Source organism: Hipposideros armiger, unplaced genomic scaffold (genome assembly GCF_001890085.2).
Source record: "Hipposideros armiger isolate ML-2016 unplaced genomic scaffold, ASM189008v1 scaffold_3, whole genome shotgun sequence".
NCBI lineage: Eukaryota > Metazoa > Chordata > Mammalia > Chiroptera > Hipposideridae > Hipposideros > Hipposideros armiger.
Window position 1 is genome coordinate 4,113,938 of NW_017731353.1, and position 23,708 is coordinate 4,137,645.

General features: G+C 57.6%; 1 protein-coding gene across 1 annotated transcript in view; it reads left to right on the forward strand.

Moving 5' to 3' along the window:
• The window catches only part of HMCN2 (hemicentin 2), a 159,733-nt gene that overhangs the window by 66,556 nt on the left and 69,469 nt on the right, over nucleotides 1-23,708 (forward strand). Inside the window, exons 20-35 of the mRNA XM_019641692.1 lie at nucleotides 617-729; nucleotides 853-1,012; nucleotides 2,414-2,579; nucleotides 9,403-9,530; nucleotides 11,110-11,364; nucleotides 12,132-12,218; nucleotides 15,239-15,433; nucleotides 16,215-16,345; nucleotides 16,672-16,819; nucleotides 17,225-17,351; nucleotides 18,088-18,242; nucleotides 19,244-19,522; nucleotides 21,025-21,306; nucleotides 21,793-21,901; nucleotides 22,132-22,301; nucleotides 23,152-23,306. Of these exons, the coding sequence (XP_019497237.1) occupies nucleotides 617-729; nucleotides 853-1,012; nucleotides 2,414-2,579; nucleotides 9,403-9,530; nucleotides 11,110-11,364; nucleotides 12,132-12,218; nucleotides 15,239-15,433; nucleotides 16,215-16,345; nucleotides 16,672-16,819; nucleotides 17,225-17,351; nucleotides 18,088-18,242; nucleotides 19,244-19,522; nucleotides 21,025-21,306; nucleotides 21,793-21,901; nucleotides 22,132-22,301; nucleotides 23,152-23,306 (2,660 nt within the window). The remainder of the gene's footprint in view (nucleotides 1-616; nucleotides 730-852; nucleotides 1,013-2,413; nucleotides 2,580-9,402; nucleotides 9,531-11,109; nucleotides 11,365-12,131; nucleotides 12,219-15,238; nucleotides 15,434-16,214; nucleotides 16,346-16,671; nucleotides 16,820-17,224; nucleotides 17,352-18,087; nucleotides 18,243-19,243; nucleotides 19,523-21,024; nucleotides 21,307-21,792; nucleotides 21,902-22,131; nucleotides 22,302-23,151; nucleotides 23,307-23,708) is intronic.

Sequence of the window (23,708 nt, forward strand, 5' to 3'; positions counted from 1 at the left end):
CCAAAGTTTCAGAGCAAAGAAACGTCACGGTTGGTTCCCAGGCACAGGCTGCCCTCTGTCTGGGGCCTGAATTTATAGCAGTGATGGCTATGGTGGATACACCATTTGTATTCTTCTGTTGAAATTGTTTTTGTGTGTGTGGTAAAATATACGTGACATTAAAACGACCATTTTAACCACTTTTAAGTGCACAATTCAGGGGTAATCACATGGTTGTGCAACCATCTCCACCATCTATCTCCAAAACTTTCTCATCTTCCTAAACTGAAACTCTGTCTCACTCCCCGTCCCCTCCCCCAGCCCCTGGTAACCACTGTTCTACTTCCTGTCTCTATGGATTTGCCCACTCTAGGGACCTCACATAAGTGGAATCATACAGTATTTGTCCTTTTGTGACTGGCTTCTTTCACTCAGCATAATGTCTTCAAGGTCCATCCATGTTGTAGTATGCATCAGACTTTTATTCCTTTTTAGGGCTGAATAATATTCCAAATGTAGACACCACATTTTGTTTTTCCACCATCTTTGATGGATGTTTGAATCGTTTACACCTTTTGGCTACTGTAAATAATGTTGCTGTGAACTTCGGTTTATGAAATCGGTTTGTTTTTAAAAGTGCCACCGAGAATCCAGCGTACTGCCACCCACCATGTCACCAATGAAGGGGTTCCAGTATCTCTCCCCTGTGTGGCCTCGGGATTTCCGACCCCCACCATCACCTGGACCAAGGTAGGTGGAGCCTGTTACCATGCGGGTTAGCAGAGGGGCAGGCCCAGTGCATCATGGGGAGGGAATGATGCAAGTTGCCACGGGGTGTGGGCTCTGCTGATGTCACCTGTGACTCTATCACAGGAAGCCAATGCCCTGACCTCCAGCAGCTCCCACTACAATGTAAGAAAGGATGGCACCTTGGTTATTGCCCAGCCATCCGTCCGGGATGCAGGCGCCTACGTCTGCACGGCAACCAACGCTGTGGGCTTCTCCAGCCAGGAGATGCGGCTTTCTGTCAACAGTGAGTGATGGCCACCCCTGTCCTGGGAGTGGGGCGCAGCAGGCGTGGAGGCAGGGACATGAACAGTCTGACCTTACCGCCCCTTCCCCGTACCCTGCCTCGAAATTCTTCCCATGTGAAGGGCATGTAGGCCAAAGCTGTCCTCACTCAGATCACTGTCCCCAGTAGTGTGGACATGCTCAAAGAGTGGTTCCAACTCAGCCCTTTGTAACCAATGTGGGGAAGACATCAAATTAACAAGCCTTGGAAAGTCACACAACCCTACACACTGGACCCCCCACTTTGGCAGCCCCTGCCCACCTCTATCTCTGATTCTTTGTGCTCCAGACCCTTTGACTTCCTTTCAGTTTCTTGAATGGTTCATCCTGCCTCAGGGCCTTGGCACGTGCAGTTTTTTCTGTTTAGAATGCCCTTCCCCCAGCCCTTGGCCCAACTGATTTTGCCCACCCCTTAGACCCCAGCCCTCCTTGACCTCTCAGGTTGGGTCAAGTCGCCTTGCTATGAAAGGCAGAATATCCTCTTAATTCACCCATCACAACTGTAATGAAAGAATTAGCTGCGTCTGAGCTGTCTGGTGCCAGCATTCCCTGTGGGCCCTGGGTGCTGTGAGAACAGGGGCAGGACCTGTCCTTGCTGCTGTTTCCCAGCAGTCACCACAGAGCTGGGCCCTCAACAGATGTCTGGACGAATGAGCAAATGCACAATCTTCTAGCTTATACTTAGAGCCGGTATTTTCATATTGAAAACATTTTTTTTTTTGTAAGTGGGGGACTTCTCTCTGACTCATGATATATCAGAGGTCCCCATGAGGGCTGCCTGGCTTGTTTAGTTATGGGTGCCTTCAGTGTATGGGCACCTGCCTGGAAATGTAGGGGGCATCAAGAAGGAGGGGTCTGAGGTAATCTCTGCTGTCAGGAGCCTTCGGCTTAACAGGGCAGCGAGGTGTTGTGCACAGATCAGTATAAACCCCGACGGGGTTTGAGAAGCCCAGAGGGAGACCAGGCATCACCTGGTGGCTGACGTCCTGGGAAGAGTGGGGTGATCATGGGGTACCAGGTAGAGAAGAGGAGGAGGAAGGAACCTGCCCGAATGTCCCCAGGGAAGGAACAGCAGGGTGAAAAGGAGCTAGAGGAGCCACCATGTCAGTGTCATCACAGGACAAGCTTCCAGAGGGAGGGTGGTGGTGGAGAGATGGGGGTGGGGGCAGGTACTGGGGAAATCATCAGATCTGAGCCCACTCCCAAACCTGCACTTTCCCGTTAGGAGAGCCACACCTACCTTCGGCACCTCCCGGGTGGCATCACCCCCTCTGCTTCCTGGGGGGGCTGTCCTGGCCCCCTCCAGGCCCCATCCCACGGCCCCCTGACCTGCTTTACAGTTTCTGACTGCTTCCACCAACAGCCAAGCCCAGGATCCATGCGAACGGCTCCTATGATACAGACAAGCCTCTGAACGTCACAACCAAGGCCGGTGATGAGGTGACTCTGGACTGTGAGGCCCAGGGGTCCCCACCCCCCTTGGTCACCTGGATCAAGGACTCCCGCCCTGTGCTGCCTGTCTCTGACAGGTAACCCCAATTGCATGGCCTCAGCATGGGGAGGAGGCAAAGCTGAGGTTTAGGGGAAAATTGGTCTCAAAGTGGCCAGTGACCCAGGGGGTGTGAGGGACCCTGTGGACACTCCCAGCTGGATGTGCATTCACTTTGGCACACAGCACTTTTGTGTCTAGGTCTCCTGAAGCCTCTCAGCAGACCTCTAGAAGGTCCGTGGACGCCCAGGGTGAGACCCCTCTGAAATAACACGCACCCAGCGTTTCACTGGGAGCTGGTGCAGACGCTCGTATAATCTGCACAGCAGCCCTTGTTATCTGAGCTGAACTGAGGCTCGGAGAAGTGGGGTGGGCTGCTGGGGGTCATGGAAAAGAGCAGTGCCACGGTCGGGGTGGTGTCCTGACTGTGACTCGTGCATGTACGTGCTCGCCAGAGCACATGTCTGGCGGCCGGGCTTTCTGACTTAGCTTCTCTCTAACTGTCAGGTATCATGGGAGTCGGGGGAGGCTGGCTTGGGTGTCCTTCAAAGCTAGGCTGCGCCCCCCCACCCCCCGCCGCAGGGGCGTGGGGGATGGTGGTTCCAGACAAGAGGGCCTCGAAACTCCTGGGGTCCATGACCCTTGGGGGTGGGGGGACGGCTGCATCTCTGACCAATGACATCAGTCCTGGCAACGTCTTTGAGAAGTTGCAGACTGAGAAGGTCTCTGAGAAGTCTGCTGTGCGGCCCCCACCCCTCTGACACCCACATGTGAGTCTGTGCATCTCAGAACATCTGTTTGGTGAGAACTTCCAAACCATGAAGGCTGTACCTCTGAACGGGCTGGGGTCCTGGGCTTGGGCTGGGTCAGCAGTGCCCGCCTCCATGCCCTGTGGGTGTCTGTGCAGCTCCATGTCGTGGGTGGGGGGCATGGGAGCCTGTGTCTCTCCCCAGAAAGTCTGATCATAACTCACTGGCTGGGCGGTGGCCGGCGGCCACGTGCTTATTTATTTACGACTTGTTACTGAAACGGGGCACCACAATCCCCCAGCTCACCTCTTTTTGTTGTGATGCAGGGAGAGACCAACCGGGAGCCATAAATTTGTGAAAGCCGCTTTTGCAATCCTAGAGTTTTGTTCTCGCCCTCTCCGCTTCCTGCTGGCTTCCAGCTTTCTCCAGAGATTTATGAGATTCTGGGAGTTTATCTAAATGAGGAGGAAGACAGGCCTGGGGGTGGGACTGGGGTGAAGAGCTCAGACCCTGCAGCTCATCAAACTCGAGTGCGGATCCCAGCTGGTTCCATCTTCGTCGCGTGGCCTCAGGTGGCCACCGGCTCCCCTTTGGCCTGTGGCTCCATCTGTAGCATGGACGTTGTTTAAATAAGGCTCGTGTGACACAGTGATGGATGTGCCATGCGTAGTGTGTCGTAAGCGCCTGAAAATTGCTCCCCTTCATATTGTGTTTTTGCTGCTCTTCGCGAACTGAAGCATCATTTTCAGCTTTTAAAAAAGAACCCATCTGTTATCCCATTTCATTCTCACCCACTTTTTAAATATGCAAGTTTTATTGAGATATCATTCACATGCTGTACAATTCTAGATTTTTTTTTTAGCATATTCGGAGTTGCGCAGTCATCACCACCATCAATTTTAGACCATTTCCAGACCCTCCCCTCCCCACCCCGCCACCGACTCATTGGCAGCCACCTCCTACCCCAGCCCCTGGAACCACCAGTTTCCTTTCTGTCTTTGGATTTATCTGTTCTGGACACTTCATATAAATGGAGTCATACTGTATGTGGCTTTATGTGTCTGGCTGCTTTCACGTAGCATCCGGTTTTTTAGGTTCATCCACGTCGTAGGTGTGTCAGCACTTCGTTCCGTTCTTGCGGCTGAATAATATGCCTCCGTGTGGATACACCACCTTTTGTTTCCCCATTCACCAGCTGATGGACACTTGGGTTGTTGCCCCTTGTTGGAAATTGGGGGTAACCTCCCCGACTTCAGATTGTGTTTAAACTGTATTCAAACTTCATCCGTGGGCTCTGGGTCCCGGGATTCCGGGGCCTCCCTGGCGCGTCCTGACAGCTCCCCCACACAGAGCAAAGTTCAGCTGTCTCACAGACACACAGCTCCTGCAGTTCCACGGCCATTCAGCCAGAAAGTGGAGATTGAAAAACCCCACGGAGAACGTGCACGGAGGGGTGTGGTGCTGTGGTGGAGGTGGCGCGGGAGTGCTGTCTGTCTGCTCCTCGTCCTCCGCTTTTCTTCCTCCTCCGAGGGAGTCGCAAGGCTCGGCTTCAAAGCTGCCGTTCTGGAAGCTTGAGAGCTTGCTCCGATGAGTCGATGAGTCGTAGGTGTTCGTCCACCCTCCAGGATCCAGCTCGCTCCCTCTCGATGGGAGGTGCCAGCTGCTGACCACGCTGCCCCGTCTTTTTCCCTTGGTCTGGGCCTCATGCTCCTTCCTCCTGATAGAGCTGCCCCCTCATCTGTGGTGGCCCCTTCCCACTGTCCCCGGTCACTCTGTGGTGTAGTCAGGTTGAGAACCATAATGTGGCTGAGATACACACAGACACGCACAGACACACACGGACATGCACACAGATACACGGACACGCACACAGGTACACGGACATGCACACAGATACACGGACATGCACAGGTACACGCAGACACACTACGGACATGCACACAGATACAGACACACACGGACATGCACACAGATACAGACACGCAGACATGCACACAGATACACACAGACACGCACAGACATAAGAACACACAGCCACACACATATCAGGCTTCTGGTCCAAGGTCAGGTGGGCCACTGCTCTCCCTGGAGGGTCTAGTCTTCTGAGCTCTCAGGAACCCTTGACCCCCGAGTCAGAAAGTCCTGGTAGGAAGAAACCATAGTGGGAACTTGAGTGGCCATGCTGTGTCCACGGCCCCTGCTGTGTAAACCACCTGCTGTGTCCACAGCCCCTTCCAGTTCGTTCCTGTAGATGCTTTTATAGACTTAAACTTAGTGCATCTTCTCTTCTGCCCTCATCACGGACATTTTTTTCGCATTTACCTATTTTCTTGATTCATCCTGGCCCATGTTACTTGCTTTTCATTTAAAGGACAGTTGAACATTCCAGGGCATTCGTCTGTCATTGTTGCTAAGCGGTTCCTCTGTTTGGGGCATGTGCTCTGTTGCCAGTTTTCAGCAGGAATAAATGGGGCTGTTGGAACATCTTTGCACAAATGCTTCTCTTTATCTTCTGGTCGTTTCCTTGGGGGATAGTCCCGAAACGGCTGAGTCCAAGGGCGGGAATGATTACTGAGTGCTTCTGACCCGGAGGGACGGATGTTTGTGAAAAGCCCATGCGGGCTGTGAATTCACAATTGAAGGCAGCGGGATTTCTCGAGCAACTTATGTGCCCAGGACTGTGCAGAAACCACATCGGGGAGAGAAGAGAAGACAAGAGCTCTGCTGTGTGTGAGATCAGGGGCGAAGACCCGCGTGAGCTTGGGCAAGACCTGTCCTGACTCTGTGAGCCTCAGTCTTCCAGTCTGAGAAATGAAAGGGCTAGACAGGCAATGGTGGCCAGAGAGAGCGCCTCCAGTTCTGGTCCCATGATTCCACCCGCCCGGGAATGCTGGGGCGAGGCGATGTTTCTAGGCAACAGTGTTTGTTTGTGGTTCTGATGTGTGGCTGGGACAGCTGTGAGTGCTCCTGGCCCTGCTCAGGCTCCCGGGGGCAGCTGGCCAGGGTCCCACACGGGGCCAAATCCAGCCGCATCAGGGGGGTAAGAAGGAGGCAGCTGGCGAGGAGAGGATAGTGAGAGGATGAGCAGTCGGCACCCCACCCACTCTCTGGCCCAGTTACCCCACAGTGCAGAGATGGGGGCTTCAGCTGGGGTTCTGGTGACCTGGGAGACAAGCTGCTCCCTCAGCAGCATGGCGTGGACTGCCCAGGGGCCCCTGGTGGGGTCTTCATCTTGGTGGGTCCTGACAGCTCTAGCTGCTTCCTGGCCTGGTGGCTCCGAGGTCCGGTTATGTCAGCCTGTGGCCAGCAGCTCTTTCTGGAGAACTTTGCAGTGAACTAAACTCCTGAGCTGAACGTTTCGGTCACCGCAGTGGTTGGCAGTGCGGTAGCAGAGTGCGCAGGGCGGGTCCCAGGTCTGCCCTGACCAGCTGGGTGGGCTTGAACAGCAGGCCTCTCCATCTCTCTGGTATCAGTTTTCTCTGGAAAATGGGGTGATGACAGTAGGACCTGCCTGCTGTGCTCCCCCCAGGGAGGGCGCTCAGCTGTGTGGTGGCACACGGGAAGCACTCGATCGTTGACAGCCACCCGTTAGCATGGCTGGGTGTATGTTTTGCGGGTCCACAGGGATGGCATGTCTGTCATATATTGTGCTTGGCCCTTTGGTGGGGATTGGTCTGCTCTTCCTGAATTCTCCTGCTTAGTTTTTCCATGTGGGGCTTCCTTACAAGGGTCTGTGGTGTGGGTGAGGCTCCAGCAAAGAGATGAGGTTCAGAGTAGCCATTGGTGGGTGAAGGTCCTGGCTGACTGGTGCTAGCGGGTGGGCCCTTGCCTGGCGTGCAGGCTCAGACCCCACCCTGGCCCCTGGCGACACGGGTCTGGCATACACTGCACATCGCGGGCAGCTGTGGATGGGGGCTAGCCCTCTGGTGGGCTGGGTAACTGCAGGAAGGACTTTGCAGCCGCGGCCATTGATCCTCCAGGAAGGCTCTGTGGTCGTGCGGTGAGGTTGCAGATGGGTCCTTTAGAAACAGGGACAGCAGGGCAAACAACGTGGGATGCAGACAGACCACCCAGACTTGGAACAATCTGAGGATAGGAGCATGTCCTCAGCCCTGCAGCAGCCGGCCTACCTTGAACCCAAGGGCTCTTTGTCGAATGAGTGGATGAATGTATGAATGAATGAGCGAGCAACTGGCTGAACTGGGCTCCATGCAGCTCAGAGCTGGGAAAAGCCAGTGCTGCCCTAAAGGGGGGCCCGGAGGGCAGGAGAGTGGCCTTGAGAGGGGGTCGCGGGCAGGAAGCCGTGTGAGCGAAGCTGTGAAGGGGAGTGTGTGTCCTTGGACCGCTGGGATTTGCCGTCAAATATTTATTGAGCACCTGCTGTGGGTCAGGACATGTGCTAAGGGCTGGGGCACAGCAAGGGCCTGCGCACACCTGTCCTGTCCTGTCACGGAGCCACCTGACAGTGACAAGTGATCACAGGTATGATAAATACTATAATGACTCCAGGTGCATGTAAGCGGGAGCAGGACGTTGCCTGGGGCAGCAGCAGTGGCAGCCCTGAGCCACAGAGGATGGGGGGTGGACCAGAAAGGTGACCAATGAGGATGGTGTCAGGAAGGCGTGTACTAGGAGTGAGATGGACCAGGTGGCCTAGAAATATGCATGATTCTGAGCACTTTCTATATCGGGAGCCCTTTGGTCTCTCTAGGAAGATAGGTCCCCCCTGGAGCTTGCAGGACCCAAGGGACCTGGCAGGGTAGGTGGACCCCGCTCAGATCCACACCCCACCATCTGTGTGAATCTTGAAGCCGACCACGAAGGCTCGAGCCCGATGGATGTCATAAACAGGAAATTCCCCACGAACCTTCCCCGTTCTCATCTGGGCGCCACGCGGAGCCATCTGGCCGCTTGCACCACCGTGGAGCGGCTGCCGCTAATTACGCCATAGGCATACAGTGACAGTGTGCTCCTCACTTCCCTCACCTCTCCCCTGCCCCTGAACCCACCCCTGGGCTGCAGCCTCCAAACCTGCTGGAGCTGCTGGGAAAGTGGAGAGAGAACTGGGTCACCAGCCAATGTGGGGAGGGCTGCAATGGGGGAAACCCAGGCAGCTGTGGGAGCCCATAGGACGTACCGACCAGCCTCGGGGCATCAAGGCAGCCTTCCTGGAGGAGGTCATACCTAAGTATTGAGGTTTGAGCAGGTGTTATCCAGATGAGCTTGCATTTGGGCCCAGCCAGGTCCAGTGGCCACAGCTGTCCTCTCTGTTTTATGGGGGCAGAGGCTGCGAGGAGCCAAAACATATGGGCAGTGACATCATGTCTGCGGGGGCCCCTTGGGTCCAGCCCAGCTGCAGAAGCCTGGCTGGGGGTCCCAGATCCCTGTGGGATGGGGCCAGGTGATTTCAGCACAGTGGGCTGGATTGGGGAGGACAGTGATGCGAGCCCCCACAGCTTCCTCCTAAGGGCCCAACACAGTGCTGGACAACAGAACATTGCAAAACACTGGATTCAGCGTCTGGCCGGCCCTGGCACTTAGACGCACAGGGCCCCTGGGCTGGCAGATTATCCCCCAAAGCCATGGAAGGGCTTTCAAATAGAACATTCACTCCCCCATCCCCTTCCTCAGGGCAAGGGCAAGGAATGCAGGTGTGTGTGTTAGAGGAGGGGGCGTGAGCAGGTGTCCAGTGTGCACGAGGTGCCGGGCCCTGGGCTCAGCCCACATGGAACCTGTTCACCAGCCCCAGACATAGGCCCTCCCAGTAAGCCCATTTTACAGATGAGGAAATGGCACCTCCACGAGGTGAAGTGACTTGCCTCACTGAACTAGGAAGGGTTCGGAGTTTGGACTTGAACCCAAGCTGGCTGACTCCTAACCCAGTGCTCTCTCTGTATCTACAGTTGGGGTGGGACCTGGCCTTGGCCTGGAGGTTTGGGGAAGTGGAGGTAGGGCGGGGATGGGGGGTGGGGGAGAAATAAAGTGTGGGTAGTGGGCCCTGCTTCAGTCCTGGCAGGCTTCCTGGGGGGAGATGACTGGTCTGAGTTGGGTCTTGAGGCCTTTCCAGCAGGGAGGGGTCAGTTGGGGTCTCACCAGCGCCTCTCATTCCTATAGACATCACCTCCTCCCGTCGGGCTCCCTGCGTCTGGCTCAGGCCCAGGCCGGTGACAGCGGCCTCTACAAATGCACAGCCAGTAACCCCGCGGGCTCTGCCTCTCGGCACTACATTCTTGGGGTACAAGGTAGGGCCCAGGCTGGTCGCCTCTGTCACACCCATTGTCCTGTCCTTCTGTCTTTCTCAGGCCTTCTCAGTGTCCCCTCCCCAAGCTGCACATGCCGACTCCGTCACCTCTTCATGGCTCCAGCACTCCCTTCATCTCCCCATTCCTGTCTTTCTCAAGCTGTGTCTCCTGCCCCCTTCACCCCCCCACTCTCCTGTACCCCTGGGTGGGTGCCTGGAAACACTGTGCCTGAGCACAGAAGGCTGGGCCGGCAGGGGCCTAGGGCAGTAGGGGGACTTGGGGGTCAGGAGGGGGGACCCACGAAAGGGGTTCTGGTTCCCCGCCCGTCTGGGGGCTTAGATCCCATTCATAGAAGCCAGCCGGCGGAGTCACTCCGCCAAAGAGGCAGAGAGCTTGTCATCTCCAAGAGCCCTGAGGAATCATGTCAGGGTCAGGCCACATCTGGCCCACCTCCTATTTTTATGTGGCTCACGAACGAAGAATGGTGTCTACATTTTTAAATGATTGTGGGGGAAAAGACAAATATCTTGTGACAAGTGAAAATTATATGAAATTCAAGATTCAGTCTCTGTAAATATAAGTTTTATTGGAGCACAGCCACGCACATTCATTTATGTTTCGTCTGTGGCTGCTTTCACGCTGTTATGGCAGAGCTGGTTAGTTGAGACAGACCATCTGGCCTGCAAAGCTACCTGGCTCTTTACAGAAAAACCTGACCCCTGACCTAAGCTAACTCCCCATTTTACAGGTGGACAGGCTGAGGCTTCCAAATGGAGGGGGCTCAAAGGTTTGCTAATGTTTGCATGAGCACATGAGAGAGACAGCAGCTGGGGGCAGGGTGATAAGCAGGACTGGGTTGAAGCCTGACTCTGCCACCCGCTGGCTGTGCAACCTTTGGCCAGCCGCCTGACTTCTCTGAGCCTTAGTTTCCTCCTCTGTAAAATGGGGGCCACAGAAGTGTCTATCCCATAGTCAGAGGGGCTGTTGATGACACCAGGCGCTCAGCGCAGTGCAAGCTGTTATAGTTTTCAGCAAGTGTGTGTGTGTATGTGTGTGTGTGGGGTGCCATGTTCCCATGGATGGTCTTTTCTCGGGCTTCTCTGAAACTAGGAAGGAAGTGGGTGTTCCTCAGCTTTCCCTGAAGGCCCAGTCTCCCATGCACCCCCGGAGCAGGGTGGCCCGTCGGGTCCATGAATTTTCCTGGGCCCACATGGTCCAAATCCCCTGGACTCCTGGTCACACAGACCCAGGGGTGGGGCTGGCTCCAGCTCCAATCAGGCAAGGGAGTGGGTGACTCTGGCCAAGTCACATAACCTTTGAGAGCCTCAGTGTCTTCATCCGCCAAATGGGCATGGCATCACCTGCCCCAGAGGAAGGACCAAGTGAGATGGAAGGTGGGAAAGTGACTTAACAACACTAATGAGAAAGACATGAGCACCACCATCCTCCCAGAGCCCAAGGCAGGGGGAGCTGGAGATGGAACGACAAGAATGATTCCAGCCACGACACCATGGGTCTAAGCTCTGACACCCCCCACCCAGGGCCCCCACCTTGACACCCCTCCCCACGGCCCTGTCAGTCCCCCCACAGGTGCAGCCAGGCCCGCGGGTTCTGAAGGCCCTGGCGGGGGAAGCTCTGGACCTGAACTGCGTGGCTGCAGGCACCCCAGAGCCCAGGCTGACGTGGTCCAAGGACGGGGTTGCCCTGAATGGCAGGTGGCCCGAGGGCTCCATCCACTTTGCAGCCATCCAGACCTCCGATGCTGGCATGTACCGCTGTGAGGCCTCCAGCGACGCCGGGGTGGACGCCTGGGAGCTGGAGCTCAGGGTGCTGGGTGAGTCCCTGAACCCCAGAACTCATGGCTCCCCACCTCCTCAACAGCAGCCTGGGCTTCTGAGACACTTGTCTGCCCTCTGGGCTCGGGGCCTGCTTGACCCCTGCCTTCCTCCTGGACCCCCAGCCCTGAGATGTCAGGGAGCCTTTGTCAGCCCCGTGGATACTCTGTCCTCTGGCGTGGACAGAAGGCACCGTGGGTAGTGATTGAAGAGCAGGGCGTGGGCCCCAGTCCAGCTTCGTCACTTACCAGCTGGACAGCTGTAGGCCAGTCACGTATACTCTCTGACCCTCAGTTTTCTCACCTGTAAAATGGGTCCAATGATATGTGAGGGGGTCAGCGAGAGAATGTGTGTGAAACACCTGGTACATAAAAAGTTCTGGACTAATAGCACTAGCATTTTCTCTATTATGAATCTAATGAAAACAAACTTGGATAGCTGCTGCTGGAGAGGAGGTGCAGGGCAGGACGAAGCTCGGCCCCCAGTCATTGAGAACCCAAGCTCAGCCTCTGTGGGGCCGTGTGTGGCCCTGCCGGCTGCTCTGTGGGCCACTGGGGGAGTGGCGGTGTGTATGGGGGGGCAAGCTTGCACCACTGGCCCTGACTCACTCGCCCTGAGGCTGAGGGTGGGAGCACAGGGCTGGTACCCCCTTATGCCCGGCTAGGGCTCTGGTGGGCGGCAACCTCCTCATTGGTCCTGAGTCCCTGGGGGGAGCATCAATCTTTGGGCTCAGGGGTGTGACTGTGGCCACATCGCCTCCCACCAGAGCCGCCATACTGGGGGACCGATGAGACCAACGGCCTGCTGGAGAGAGTGGTGGGAGAGAATGCCAGCCTGCCATGCCCTGCCAGAGGTGAGGCTGGGCCCAGGGTGGGCCAGGTTGGGGAGGAGCCCCCAGCCACATTCAGTGCCCTGGGTCACACGCTGTGGGCAGTCCCATGGGTTATGCAGGGTTATGGGGTCCTGACTTGTAGCCAGAGCCATGCCAGGCACGTCATCTCATCGACAGCCTAGAGGCTGGGGATTAATTAGCATTAGCTCTTTTTTGTTAGGGGCAACCCAGGCCTAGGTAAGCAGCTTGCCAGGAAGGTGCTTCACAAAGTGTGGTGTGGTTCGGCCCCAGCCCCAAGAGCCTGTTAGGCTCCAGGACCCCTGTGCCTGGGGACTGTAACAGCTGGGGCGAGGGAAGGCCCAAGGGTCCTTGTGGATTGGGGCTCAGTGGCCTCTGCCTTTCCCCCCACCCCTGACTTTCTCATGGAGGATGGATTCATGTGGTCCTGGGCAAACCAGCCTTCTGAGGCCCCCTTAGGGGTGGCGGTGTACCTCTGTGGCAAGCTGCTAGCACTGAACCCTGCTTTGGCTCTCCCAGCCCGGGGCAGCTGACACCCCTTCCTGAGCCTCCATTTTCTCATCTGTACGGTGGCATCACCCCAGTTCCTCCACTCAGGGCTGCTGTGAGGGCTCAGTGGGAACACATGCGTTTTAGATCCTGGTACATAGCAGGGGGCGCAGGGAAATGCATTGAGCGAATGAGTGTTGCGTGAATGAGTGATGGACCCGGCCACGCCTGGCAGAGCCACTTGCTGCTTTCGGCTTTGGGCTCGTCTGTGACTGCTGAGAGGACGCGCTGGGTCCCCTGTGCGTGGATGGTGCTCTCTAGAAGCCCGGGTGTCTGGGTGTCTGAGGCGTCAGGTGCAGCTTACCAAAAGCCTCGCGGGAACCTGGTAGCTGGTTCTAGTCTCAGCTGTGCTTCCTTGTGCCACAGGGCCCAGGGAAGTCCCTGGACCGGGACTGAGGGGGAGGCAGGTAGGAGGCAGGCATCAGGTGGGAGCTGTGGGAGCCTGTGGGGCCCAGTCTGCAGAACGGCCCCCCTGGAAGGGCCTGAAGCCACGGACCTTGACCATGGCACCATCTTGTGTCGGTCTCTGGTAACAGCACGCAGCAGTTCTGCGCTCTCAGGAGGTGGGACCCACCCAGCCCCGTCTCCTGCCCTTGGTGCCTCAGCACTGCCCACATTCAGGGGCCAGTCCTCTGGGCCAGACGTCAGCATAACCCAAGCCCCCTCCGATAAACACTGCCTTGCCCTGCCAGCTCCTGCCCCCGGCTGCCCTTGGCCTGCTTCTTTTTCAATCAGGCGACCGCCTGATGGGCAATGTTGGGCACTGGCACTCCCCAACCATGTGACCTGGGGCTTGGTGAGCTCAGAGTGTAAAAGGAGACCGTGCCCAGCCTGGCGCTGGAACGTGGGAGCCCTGGTCCCTGCTACGGGTGACGCCATCTGCCTCCTCCTTGTGGCGCAGGACAGCGGGCCACAAGCCTGGCCACCGACTTGCTGGTGACCCTGAGTTGTCACTGCTCCTCTCTTGGGCCCTGTAAAATTGGAGTGGAGAGGTGAGGTGAGGGGTTTTCAGGGGCAACTCTGAGTCCCCGAAATCCTCCCCTGCAGAGCTGCACTGCTGCTCTGTGGTTTGAGCTCTCTTACAGGTTTGGTTTTTTTGCATTAAAAACAAAAGCCCTGGGCCGGCCGAGTGGCTCAGCTGGTTAAGAGCTCGCTCAAGAGTTTGATCTCTGAGCAACAGCAGTTTGATTCCTGGCCCGAGCTGAGCTGCCGCTGAGCTGCCAACAGGTGGCAGGAGGGCTCAGCTAAAAAACAAACAAACTAACAAACAAAAAAACCCAAAAACCCTTTTCCCCCACCCCCTCACCTCCATCCTCTAACCTCCTGTCCCACTAGCTCTCCAAAGGCTGCCTTTCTGGTGCACTCCATGGATCCTCTAGCCTCTGTAAGACTGAACCGAAAAAAAAATAATAAAAATAACTCAATAACTTAATTAACAAGGAAAAAAAAGTTCCAGGGTTCAAAACCCAGTGCACCCCCAGGCCAGCAGCTCTGAAGTCCTGGTCCCCTGGGCGGTGGGGGGATGGGAGTGGGTGGGGCTCTCAGAGAAGCTGGAGGAGCTTGGAGGGGCTTGTGGTGCATCTGTGTGTGTGTGGGTGCGTGTGTGTTCATATCCCCACAGTAGGGGAGGAGGTCCTGGCAGTGGGACACTGGGGCAGGAAACCGCAGAGGATTCCGTGAGGAAACAGCCCCGGGGATGGGATTAAGTAGTTTGCCCAAAGGTGCACAGAGCGGGCAGCTGGCAGAGGGCCCTTCCTTTCCGTCACAGGCAGCAGGCAGGGTCCCCAGCACTTTAAGAAGTGGCCAATGCAAGGTAGACTGGGGCCAGGGACCCTCCTGAAAGAGAAGCCACCTAGGGTGCCTTGGGCATGCCACATCTTGATCCCACACTCCAAGCCCACCCTTCCCTCCAACGGCCATTCCTGTAGACAGAGCGAGTGTGTTTACAACAGGCACCTGCGCTACCAGGGAGGTGGCAGATAAAGCGCAGGGTGTCGCTGAAGATAATTAGTATTAGCAACGGTGTAATTAGCAATGATTGCGAGCCCCGATGACTAGTGGTGGCAGAGGACATGGACAGTGACACAGGATGCTCACCTACTTACTATGTGCCAGGCGCTGGGGGTGCAGAGGGAACAAAGCAAAGACCCCCAGCTCCTGTGGGGAGACAGACGATAGACAAAGAAACCTAAACTATTGTGTTTATATCAGTGAGAAAGTTGGAGGTGATGGCACAAAGGAAATGGAGGGCAGGCCAGGGGCGTGGGAGTGCCGGTGGGGTGCAATTCCATGTGAGGTGGGGCCTCTGAGAAGGAACTAGAAAGAGGCTCTCAGCCCGTGTGCCCGTGGCCCCCAGGGCACTGGGAGACTGTGGACCTGCAGCATTGGGTGGGCAGGGTCAGCGACATGCCCACAGGGGGCAGTGTGAGTGTGTGGGGGGATGTTCATGCCGGTGGCTCTTTGTGCCCCGCCAGGGGTGCCCAAGCCGCAGGTCACATGGCGGAAGGGCCCGTCCCTGGAGCCCCTGCGTGGCCGGCCGGGCCTGGCAGTGCTGGATGAGGGCTCTCTGTTCCTGACCGCTGTCTCTCCCACCGATGGCGGAGACTACGATTGCCTGGCCACCAACGAGGCGGGCTCCGCCTCCAGGAGAGTCAAGCTGGTGGTCTACGGTGAGCAGGGCCCCCAGAGCTGGGGCAGCTGGTACCCCAGGATGCCCAGGGCTCAAGGGCTCCGCAGGGGAGCCTGCAGGCTCCTTGGGGTGGGGGGAGGGCTTGGAGATGTCATTGGGAGAGCGGCGGTGTACACGGGTACCCCTTCCTCAGAGAGACCCCACAGAGACAGTGTGAGGGGGAAAACCTGGAACTCCATCAATGGCCTTAGAATGGTCTAGCAGGTAACGTCATTTTAAAATGAGAGCTGATGGCCCGCCTTCACTGAAAGCTGCTTGGAGTGACCCAAGCTCATATCTTCCCTGTCAGCTCCCTAGAGGTCCTCCAGCCCCCTATCCACTGTACTGTGTGCAGAGGGACGCCCTTCCCCTCCACATAGCCATCTTGGAGGTGGATGGGAGAAGCGGTTTTAACGGCCACCTCCCACCTCCCTGTGACCAATCACCTGGGCTCACCATGTAATGACTTGCCTGGCAAGTTTGTTACAAAGACAACCCAGGCCCCGCCTTCAGAGATTCTGACTTGGGACCCTCGCAGGTGACCATGACAACAGGTTGAGTGTAGAACTGGGTGGATCCGGAGCTCCGGCATCTTGTGAAGCTGACTGTCAGGGGGCAGCACCAGTGCCTGGGCACACCCCGGGTGTGCGGGTCCCAGGGTGGGGGCCGGGACCCCAGAATCTGGGGCTGCCTGTCCAGGCCAGGAAGAGCGGTCCAGACGGAGCGCCGGCAGCTGTGGTCCTGGGTTGGGGGAAAGCTCGTCTGCCTCTTGTTGCTCCCAGTGCCCCCCAGCATCCGGGAGGACGGACACAGGGCCAACGTGTCGGGCATGGCTGGGCAGTCCCTGACACTGGAGTGTGACGCAAATGGCTTTCCAGCCCCTGAGATCGTGTGGCTCAAGGACGGGCAGCTGGTAGGTGTCCCCTGGGGCAGCCGGTCTGCCAGTGGGATTTAGAGGGTACGGGCCTTCTGGACAGGTTCCTGTGAGTGCCAAGGTGTGGCAGGGAGATGTGACAGGTGTCTTTAGGGATGCACTGGGCTCAGGGTGGGGAAGGACTGTGGTCCAATGATGAAGCCTGGAGGGCTGCATGGTGGAGAGGGCACGGCACTGTCCTGGGAGTCAGAAGCCCAGGTTCCTGCCACCAACCCGCTAGCTCCCTGGGCCTCGGTTTCCATATTGCTGATGCCAGGGGGTGGCCAGACCCTACTCACTGGCTCGCCCTGGCCTCTTCTGCCCAGATACCCGAGGTGGACAGTCACCACCTCCTGGATGGGGCCCGGGCCCTCCACTTTCCAAGGATCCAGGAGGACGATTCTGGCCTCTACTCCTGTCGGGCAGAGAACCCGGCAGGCACGGCCCAGAAGGACTTCGGTCTCCTCGTGCTCAGTGAGTGAGGCTGCAGCCTGCACAGCTCTTTGTGTCTGGCCCTGCAGCCCCTACCCTTTGGGTGGGTGAGGGGACAGGGAAGACTCTGTCTGCTGAGAGCAGGGCCACAGAGGGGCCCACACCAGACCCCATGGTAGTCCCCACACAGCTATCAGGGCAGACATTAGACAATTACATAATTACCCAAGTAACGACTGTTGTGTCATGCGCTACAAGAGAATAAGGCAGGCAGCTGAGGAAGCACAGGGCGGGGCCCGGCCCAGCCAGGGTTGTGGGGGGCTTCCCAGGACGGGCAGGAGAAGGGAAGGGTGCACCAGGCAGGGGGACATGCCCGGGCAAAGGCCCTGCAGTGGTCAGGGCTTGCAGGGTTCGAGCCGTCTCACCCCTACCCCTTCTCGTCCCCAGTCCCACCTTCCCTGCTCGGAGCTGGGGCTGCCCAGGAGGTGCTGGGCCTGCTTGGTGCCGAGGTGGAGCTGGAGTGCCGGACCTCAGGGGTCCCCACACCCCAGGTGGAATGGACCAAGGACAGGCAGTGAGTGGCAACCCTGGCGAATGGCGTAGGAATGGTGCCCAGGCCTGGGCCAGGTAGATGGGGGGGCTCTGTGGGGGCTTGACATGCATTGCACGTGCCACCAAGGCCAGGTAGAGGGCAGTGTGGGCCCCTCCCACCCCGGCCTGGGACCCCCCAGGTGAGCTGCTGCGCTCACCCAGCAGGGTTTTATCACTCAGCCTTCCTTTTTATTGATTTATTGATTGATTGATTGAATATATATTTGAGGTAAAAGTCTCATAACCTGAAATTCACCATTTTAAAGTACACAATTCAGTGGCATTTAGCACACCTACAGTGTTGCACAACCATCACCTCTGTCTAGTCCTGGAACCCAAAGGAGACCCCATACCCATCAGCAGTCACTCCCTCGGCTCCTTTCCAGCCCCTGCAATCACCAATCTGTTTTCTGTCTCAGTAGAGTTACCTGTATTTCATGTAACTGTCACGTAGTCACACAATCTGTGGCCTTTTGTGTCTGGCTTCTTTTACTTAGCACAGTTTTCGAGGTTCATCCGTGTTGTAGCATGTGTCAGCACTTCCTCTAAACAGCGGAATAATATTCCACCGTAGGTGTCACTTGGTGTATCCATTCACCCATCGATGGGCACTTGAACTGTTTGCACCTTTTGGCGACTGAATCTCTTGGCCCTCCTTGTCCCGAGAGCAGCCTGTCGCTGCCAGTGCCTCGGCCTGACTGTTCTCCCGACCTTCCCAGGCCTATCCTTCCGGGAGACCCTCACATCCAGCTCCAGGAGGACGGCCAGGTTCTCAGAATCACCAGCAGTCACCTGGGGGACGAGGGGCGGTACCAGTGCGTGGCCTTCAGCCCGGCGGGCCAACAGGCGAAGGACTTCCAGCTCAGAATCCACTGTGAGCCCGGCCTCTGCCCAGCCTCACCCTGGGCTGCTCACCAAGCTCCCGTCGACTGCCCAGTGCATGGAGGGAGGATGGGGACAGAATGGGGACCTCAAGAAGCAAGCCCCTGGTCCAGTAAAGCTGGGAGGGAGGGAACAGAGGGGATCTGCCCTAACGTCTTCCAAATCCCACGGTCCCTATCCCCGCTTTGCAAGTTTTACATTCCTGATACCACTCAGGGTGATTGCTTCGTTAACTCTTTCTTTAAATCAAGTCACTTTTCTTTATACTGAAACATTTATTTAAAGGGATGTTTAATATCTCAACTGTAAGTGGAAAAGCAGGGCCACTTGGCCTTCATGGGAGGAAGCTGTGAAATCAAATGCAGTGAAAGAAAGCCAGGTGGAAAATTCTGAGGGCTGAGCTGCCTGCCGGGGTGCTGAGCTGTGCCCGCCCTCTGTGGTAAAGGGCTGAGGAGAAAGTGCTGGGAAGTTTGAGTACATAGCCATACAAGCAGAGCCTTTTTCCTTGTCGTAATCAGGATGGAAGGAGATTTGGGAAGGGCGTAGCCGTTCCACGGTGAGATGCAGTGTTATCTCATGCCGTGTGCCCATGCACCCCGAGGGTCACCTTGGTACCACTGGCGGCGTGCGACCTGCCCCGTGGGAACCCCTGATCTAGTTCAGCCCCTCAGTTTACAGATGGAGAGACAGGCCCAGAGAGGGGAGGTGACCCACCCGGGTCATGCAGCCAGTCAGAGGCAGAGTGGGGTCCAGAACCCCAGCTGTGACCACCCCCAGTTTCTGCACTTCTTCAGATGACCTGGCTTTCTTTCCATGTCAGTATGTCCCAAGCTGGTCTCTCCTGTCTGTCCCCAGACTCTTCACCTCTCCCCTGCAATAGAAGCCTGTGACACGTGAAGTGCGTGTGGCCCTCGGCATGTGTATGCCACTCTGGGGGCTGGGACACCAGCTGCCTTGGGGGGCTCCCTGTAACTGCCCCCTCATTGTCCTCAGCACCTCCCACCATCTGGGGCTCCAACGAGACAAGCGAGGTGGCCGTCATGGAGGGCCACCCAGTGTGGTTCCTATGTGAGGCCCGAGGAGTGCCGGCTCCTGACATCACCTGGTTCAAAGACGGGGTCCCGCTCCATCCCAGCCCTGAGGCTGTCTACACCAGAGGCGGCCGGCAGCTGCAGCTGGGGAGGGCCCAGGTCTCGGACGCTGGCACCTACACCTGCAAGGCCAACAACTCTGTGGGGATCACGGAGAAGACCACCAGGCTGGAGGTTTATGGTGAGTGGCCGGGGTTACAGCAGTGGGCAGTGGTCAGCTGGGATGAGCAGTGGTCAGCTGGGATGGGCAGAGGGAGGGCGTCTGGGCCAGATGGCCTCCACCTTGGTCAGTGAGGGGAGTGGCCAAAGGCCTAGGATAATGGGACTAAGGAGTTAGCCAGGGAGAAGGGTCATCTCAGCTCATCTAACTTCCCTCCTACAGGCAAGGAAACTGAGGCCAGGAGCAGCAGGGCCTGTCTAGGGGCCCCGACAGGCCCAGTGGAGAATCCTGGTTTCCTCTCATGACTTAGGGCTTTTCACGAAACCACGCCCAGACCCCCACGATCACTACTAATAATTAACTGCTCTCAATTAATCACCATGAGCCAGAGCCCCTGGGACCCTTCACAGCATCATCTCCTTTAATCAGCTGTAGGGACTCGGGCCTTTGTCTGCACTTACGGATGAGCAGAGTGGGCTCTGGGGCTGGAGATGCCGGCCCAGGGTCACCCTGCTAGGAGGTGATGGGACCCGGGGGCTTTGACCACCAGTCTTGCCCTATTAACCTTGGCATTGGCTGTCTCCAGGGGCTTGGCTCTGAGGCCACGTAGAGAGCTCAGAGGAAAAGGCGTGTGTAGGAGGGCAGGGATGGGGTCTGAGCAGGGCTTGGTGAGGTTTGGCGGGCAGAATGCAGGCTACTGGGGTCCTCCTGGCCCCTAATGCTGAGTCACCTCAGGAGCCCTGGGCCACTAAGATGCAGAGGGCTTGGCTGCTGGAGCCCCAGGGACCCCAAAGGGAAGTTGGACTGTGAGGGGTCTGTGGGCAGCCTCTGAGGATGAGCCTAACTGCCAGCTTGGGGCCTCTGACCCAGGGGTCTGAGGACCTCCTGGAAATTGAACGGAAAATGCATGTGTGTGTTTTCATTAAACTTTCAAAGAGGCTTGTAACCCAAGCAAGGCTGAGAGGCACATCCCAGTCCATCATTGCCCCGTGTCCCCTGGCGATGGCTCCACGGGCTCAGCAACATGGGGGGGCCTCCCGAAGAGGAAGAAGCCCCCCTTGGCTGCCCCCTTGGCCATCACGGGCTATCTGGGATGGGGTCTGCCCCAGTTATCTGCTTCCTCAGGCCAGGCACGGGACTTGTAGGAGTGGTGGCTTTGATCTTGAGCCTGGGAGCCCGTCACTTTGAGTTCAGTAGATACTGAGACCTACTGTGTGCCGCTCCTGGAGATGCACATAGACCAGCTGTTGCTGTGCCTGTAATGAACCTACAGGGATAGCAGGGGATGGAGAGAAGATGCAAACTGTTGGGGAGGGGGTTCCAGCAAGAGGCAGAGGAGGGCGAGAATGCTGCGAACCAGGGTCCTCGGTCAGGTTTCCTGGAGGAGCTGATATTTGAACCAAGGGTTTCAGCCAGTGGAGGTGAGGGGAGAGTCTTGTCACATGTTGTGGAGTTGGCCAGGGGCTTAACCAGGGTTTGTGTCACACTCTGGTCCCTGAGCAGCCCCCGTGCCTCTCCCCTAGTCCCACCCACCATCCAGGGCGCTGGTGGAGAGCCTCACTTAGTGAAGGCCGTGGCTGGGAAGCCCTTGGCGCTGCAGTGTGTGGCCAGAGGCCACCCACCCCCAACCCTGTCCTGGCACCACGAGGGACTGCCCGTGGCAGAGAGCAACAGGACCTGGCTGGAGGCGGGCGGCGGCGTGCTGAGCCTGGAGAGCCTGGGGGAAGCATCTAGAGGCCTGTACAGCTGTGTGGCCAGCAGCCCTGCAGGCGAGGCCATGCTGCAGTACGCCGTGGACGTGCAGGGTGAGCCCAGGCCTGTCCCCCCGAGTCCCCACAGCCCCGGCTTTCCAGGAGTTGCCCCCCACCAATAGAATGGACGTTGAGAACTCCCTGAGGCCTAAAGCCGGGTCGTGGAAGGTGGTCCTGGGGATGGTGGGGTGTGGCCTTCCCCTGCTTTCTCCCATTGGACAGACATTTCTCAGGCATTCATTCTGGGCCAGCCCGTGTGGTGATGGAGATAAGTCAGGGAACGAAGCAGGCAGGACTCCTGAGCCCTGGGTCTAGTGGGGAGACAGACATTGAATAAACAGGACGAACTCGAGGGGAGGCCACCCGTCAGGCCTTGGGTGGTCTTGGAAGGCCTCCTGGAGGAGGGACCACTTATGGGGGGACTTGAAGGGTGAGGTGAGGCTTGGGCCTTGCTCTGGGGATATTGGGGACTTGGGAGGGCTTTAGGCCAGGGTTTGCTCAGCTCTAAACACTCAATGGGGAGGGGGGTCCTGCCTGCAGTGCCCCCACAACTCCTGGTGGCTGAAGGCTTGGGCCAGGTGACCACCCTCGTGGGACAGCCGCTGGACCTTCCCTGCCAGGCGTCAGGCTCCCCGGTGCCCACTATCCAGTGCGTATGGGGTGGTGGAGACTGGGGCTAGGACTGGGAGGTGTCGGGCAGAGAGCACATGCTTTGGAGTGGGTGGGGACCTGTGGACAGGAGACACTTCCCCTTAGGAATATGAAAGAGGCCAGGGCCGTGCAAGCAGGTGGGAGATGCTGCCAGGCCTCCTGGCTTGTCCTTGTGATCCTGCCTTCCCTGGACTCAGGCTGACCTGTCCCACTGCCCACCCACCTTAGGTGGCTGCAGAATGGCCGCCCAGCTGAGGAGCTGTCGGGGGTGCAGGTGGCCTCCCAGGGGACCACACTACACATCGACCGTGTGGAGCCGGGCCACGCGGGCCTCTTCTCCTGCCAGGCCACCAATGAAGCAGGCACTGCCGGGGCCGAGGTGGAGTTGTCGGTGCATGGTGAGCGGGCACAGGCAGCCTGACGGGCCAGGGTGGGTGGATTCAGAGGGCCGTGTGTGCCTCTGGCAGGCCTGGTGGACCTGGGAAGGACATGGGGCTGGTCTTCTCGGGACAGTGCTTCTGGGCTGGACTTCCCAGCTCCCCAAAGAGTTGCAGGATGAGAGGCTGGTCTTAGCTGTGTGCCACACTTATTACCTGTCCAGTGCACGGGCCCTCACTTTTCTACCCAATCTTCCCCCTCTCCATGCTGACCACAACGAACTTCATTCAACTCTTTCAATACATCAGCTCTCTTATTTCCAAGCCTGCAAATACTGTTTCCCTGCCTGGAACACTCTCCCTCTTTGCCTGCTAGCTCCTCCCTGTCTTTCAGGCCTGTCCTAAACCACCCCTTCCTCCAGGAAGCCCTCCTTGATTCCACCATGGTGCTAATCCACACTGAGTACCCTCTCCTGGCTGTAGCTCGCCACCCACTGTATTGGGAGTGCTTGTGTGGTTGTCTATCTCTGTGGCCCAGCTCTGGGAGCTCTAAGAAGGATACAGCGTGGCCACCATTCTTTGCTGTTCCCTGGGCCTAGGACAGTTTGAGGCACAGACTAGATGCTCAATGGATGGATGGATGGATGGATGGATGGACGGATGGGAGATTTTTTAAAGAAAGGACAGACCTGCCCTATTGGCTCCTGGTCTGGCACTCTCCCCCTAAGCCAGGTGTCTGGGGGCTTGATGGGGGACATTAGAGGGCAGCCCTGCAAAGCCACCCCTACCCCCCAGGCACTGAGGGGTTGCTGGGTGCCCACTGCATCCCTCCTGACTTTGACTTAACCCTCCTTGCCTCTCCCCTGCCCAGAGCTCCCATCTGTGGTCATCATTGGGGGTGAGAACATCACAGCTCCTTTCCTGCAGCCTGTGACCCTCCGATGTGCAGGGACTGGGGTACCTACCCCGAGCCTCCGCTGGTGGAAGGATGGGGTGGCCCTGGCAGCGTCGGGGGGGAACCTGCAGGTACGTGCAGGAGCCCTAGGGCTGGCGGGACAACCTTGCAGAGGTGGAGGGGCCCCTTTTTAGGGGCATTGGAGACCCCAGCGGGGCCGTGGCTGCCTGGAGTCAGGACAAGCACAGAGCCCACTCTACCTGGGAATGGTCAGGGGACCTGTGTGCTGGGCCTGAAGAGGGGAGGGCGCCCTTAGCCTAGGCCAAGTCCCCAGAGCTTCAGCTGTCAGAGGGAGAAAATGGAGGGGAGGCGAGTATCCCCAAGATCAGAGGAATTTTCTGGAATCTGTATGCATGGCTCAGAACTCCACCCCCAGAGCCAAACTTGTCTCACTTCCCCTGCTCCTGAGGCCATTAGCAGCCTGGCCACTCGCCATGTCCTAGCATGTCTCTGACTGCCCTCCAGTTCTGGGC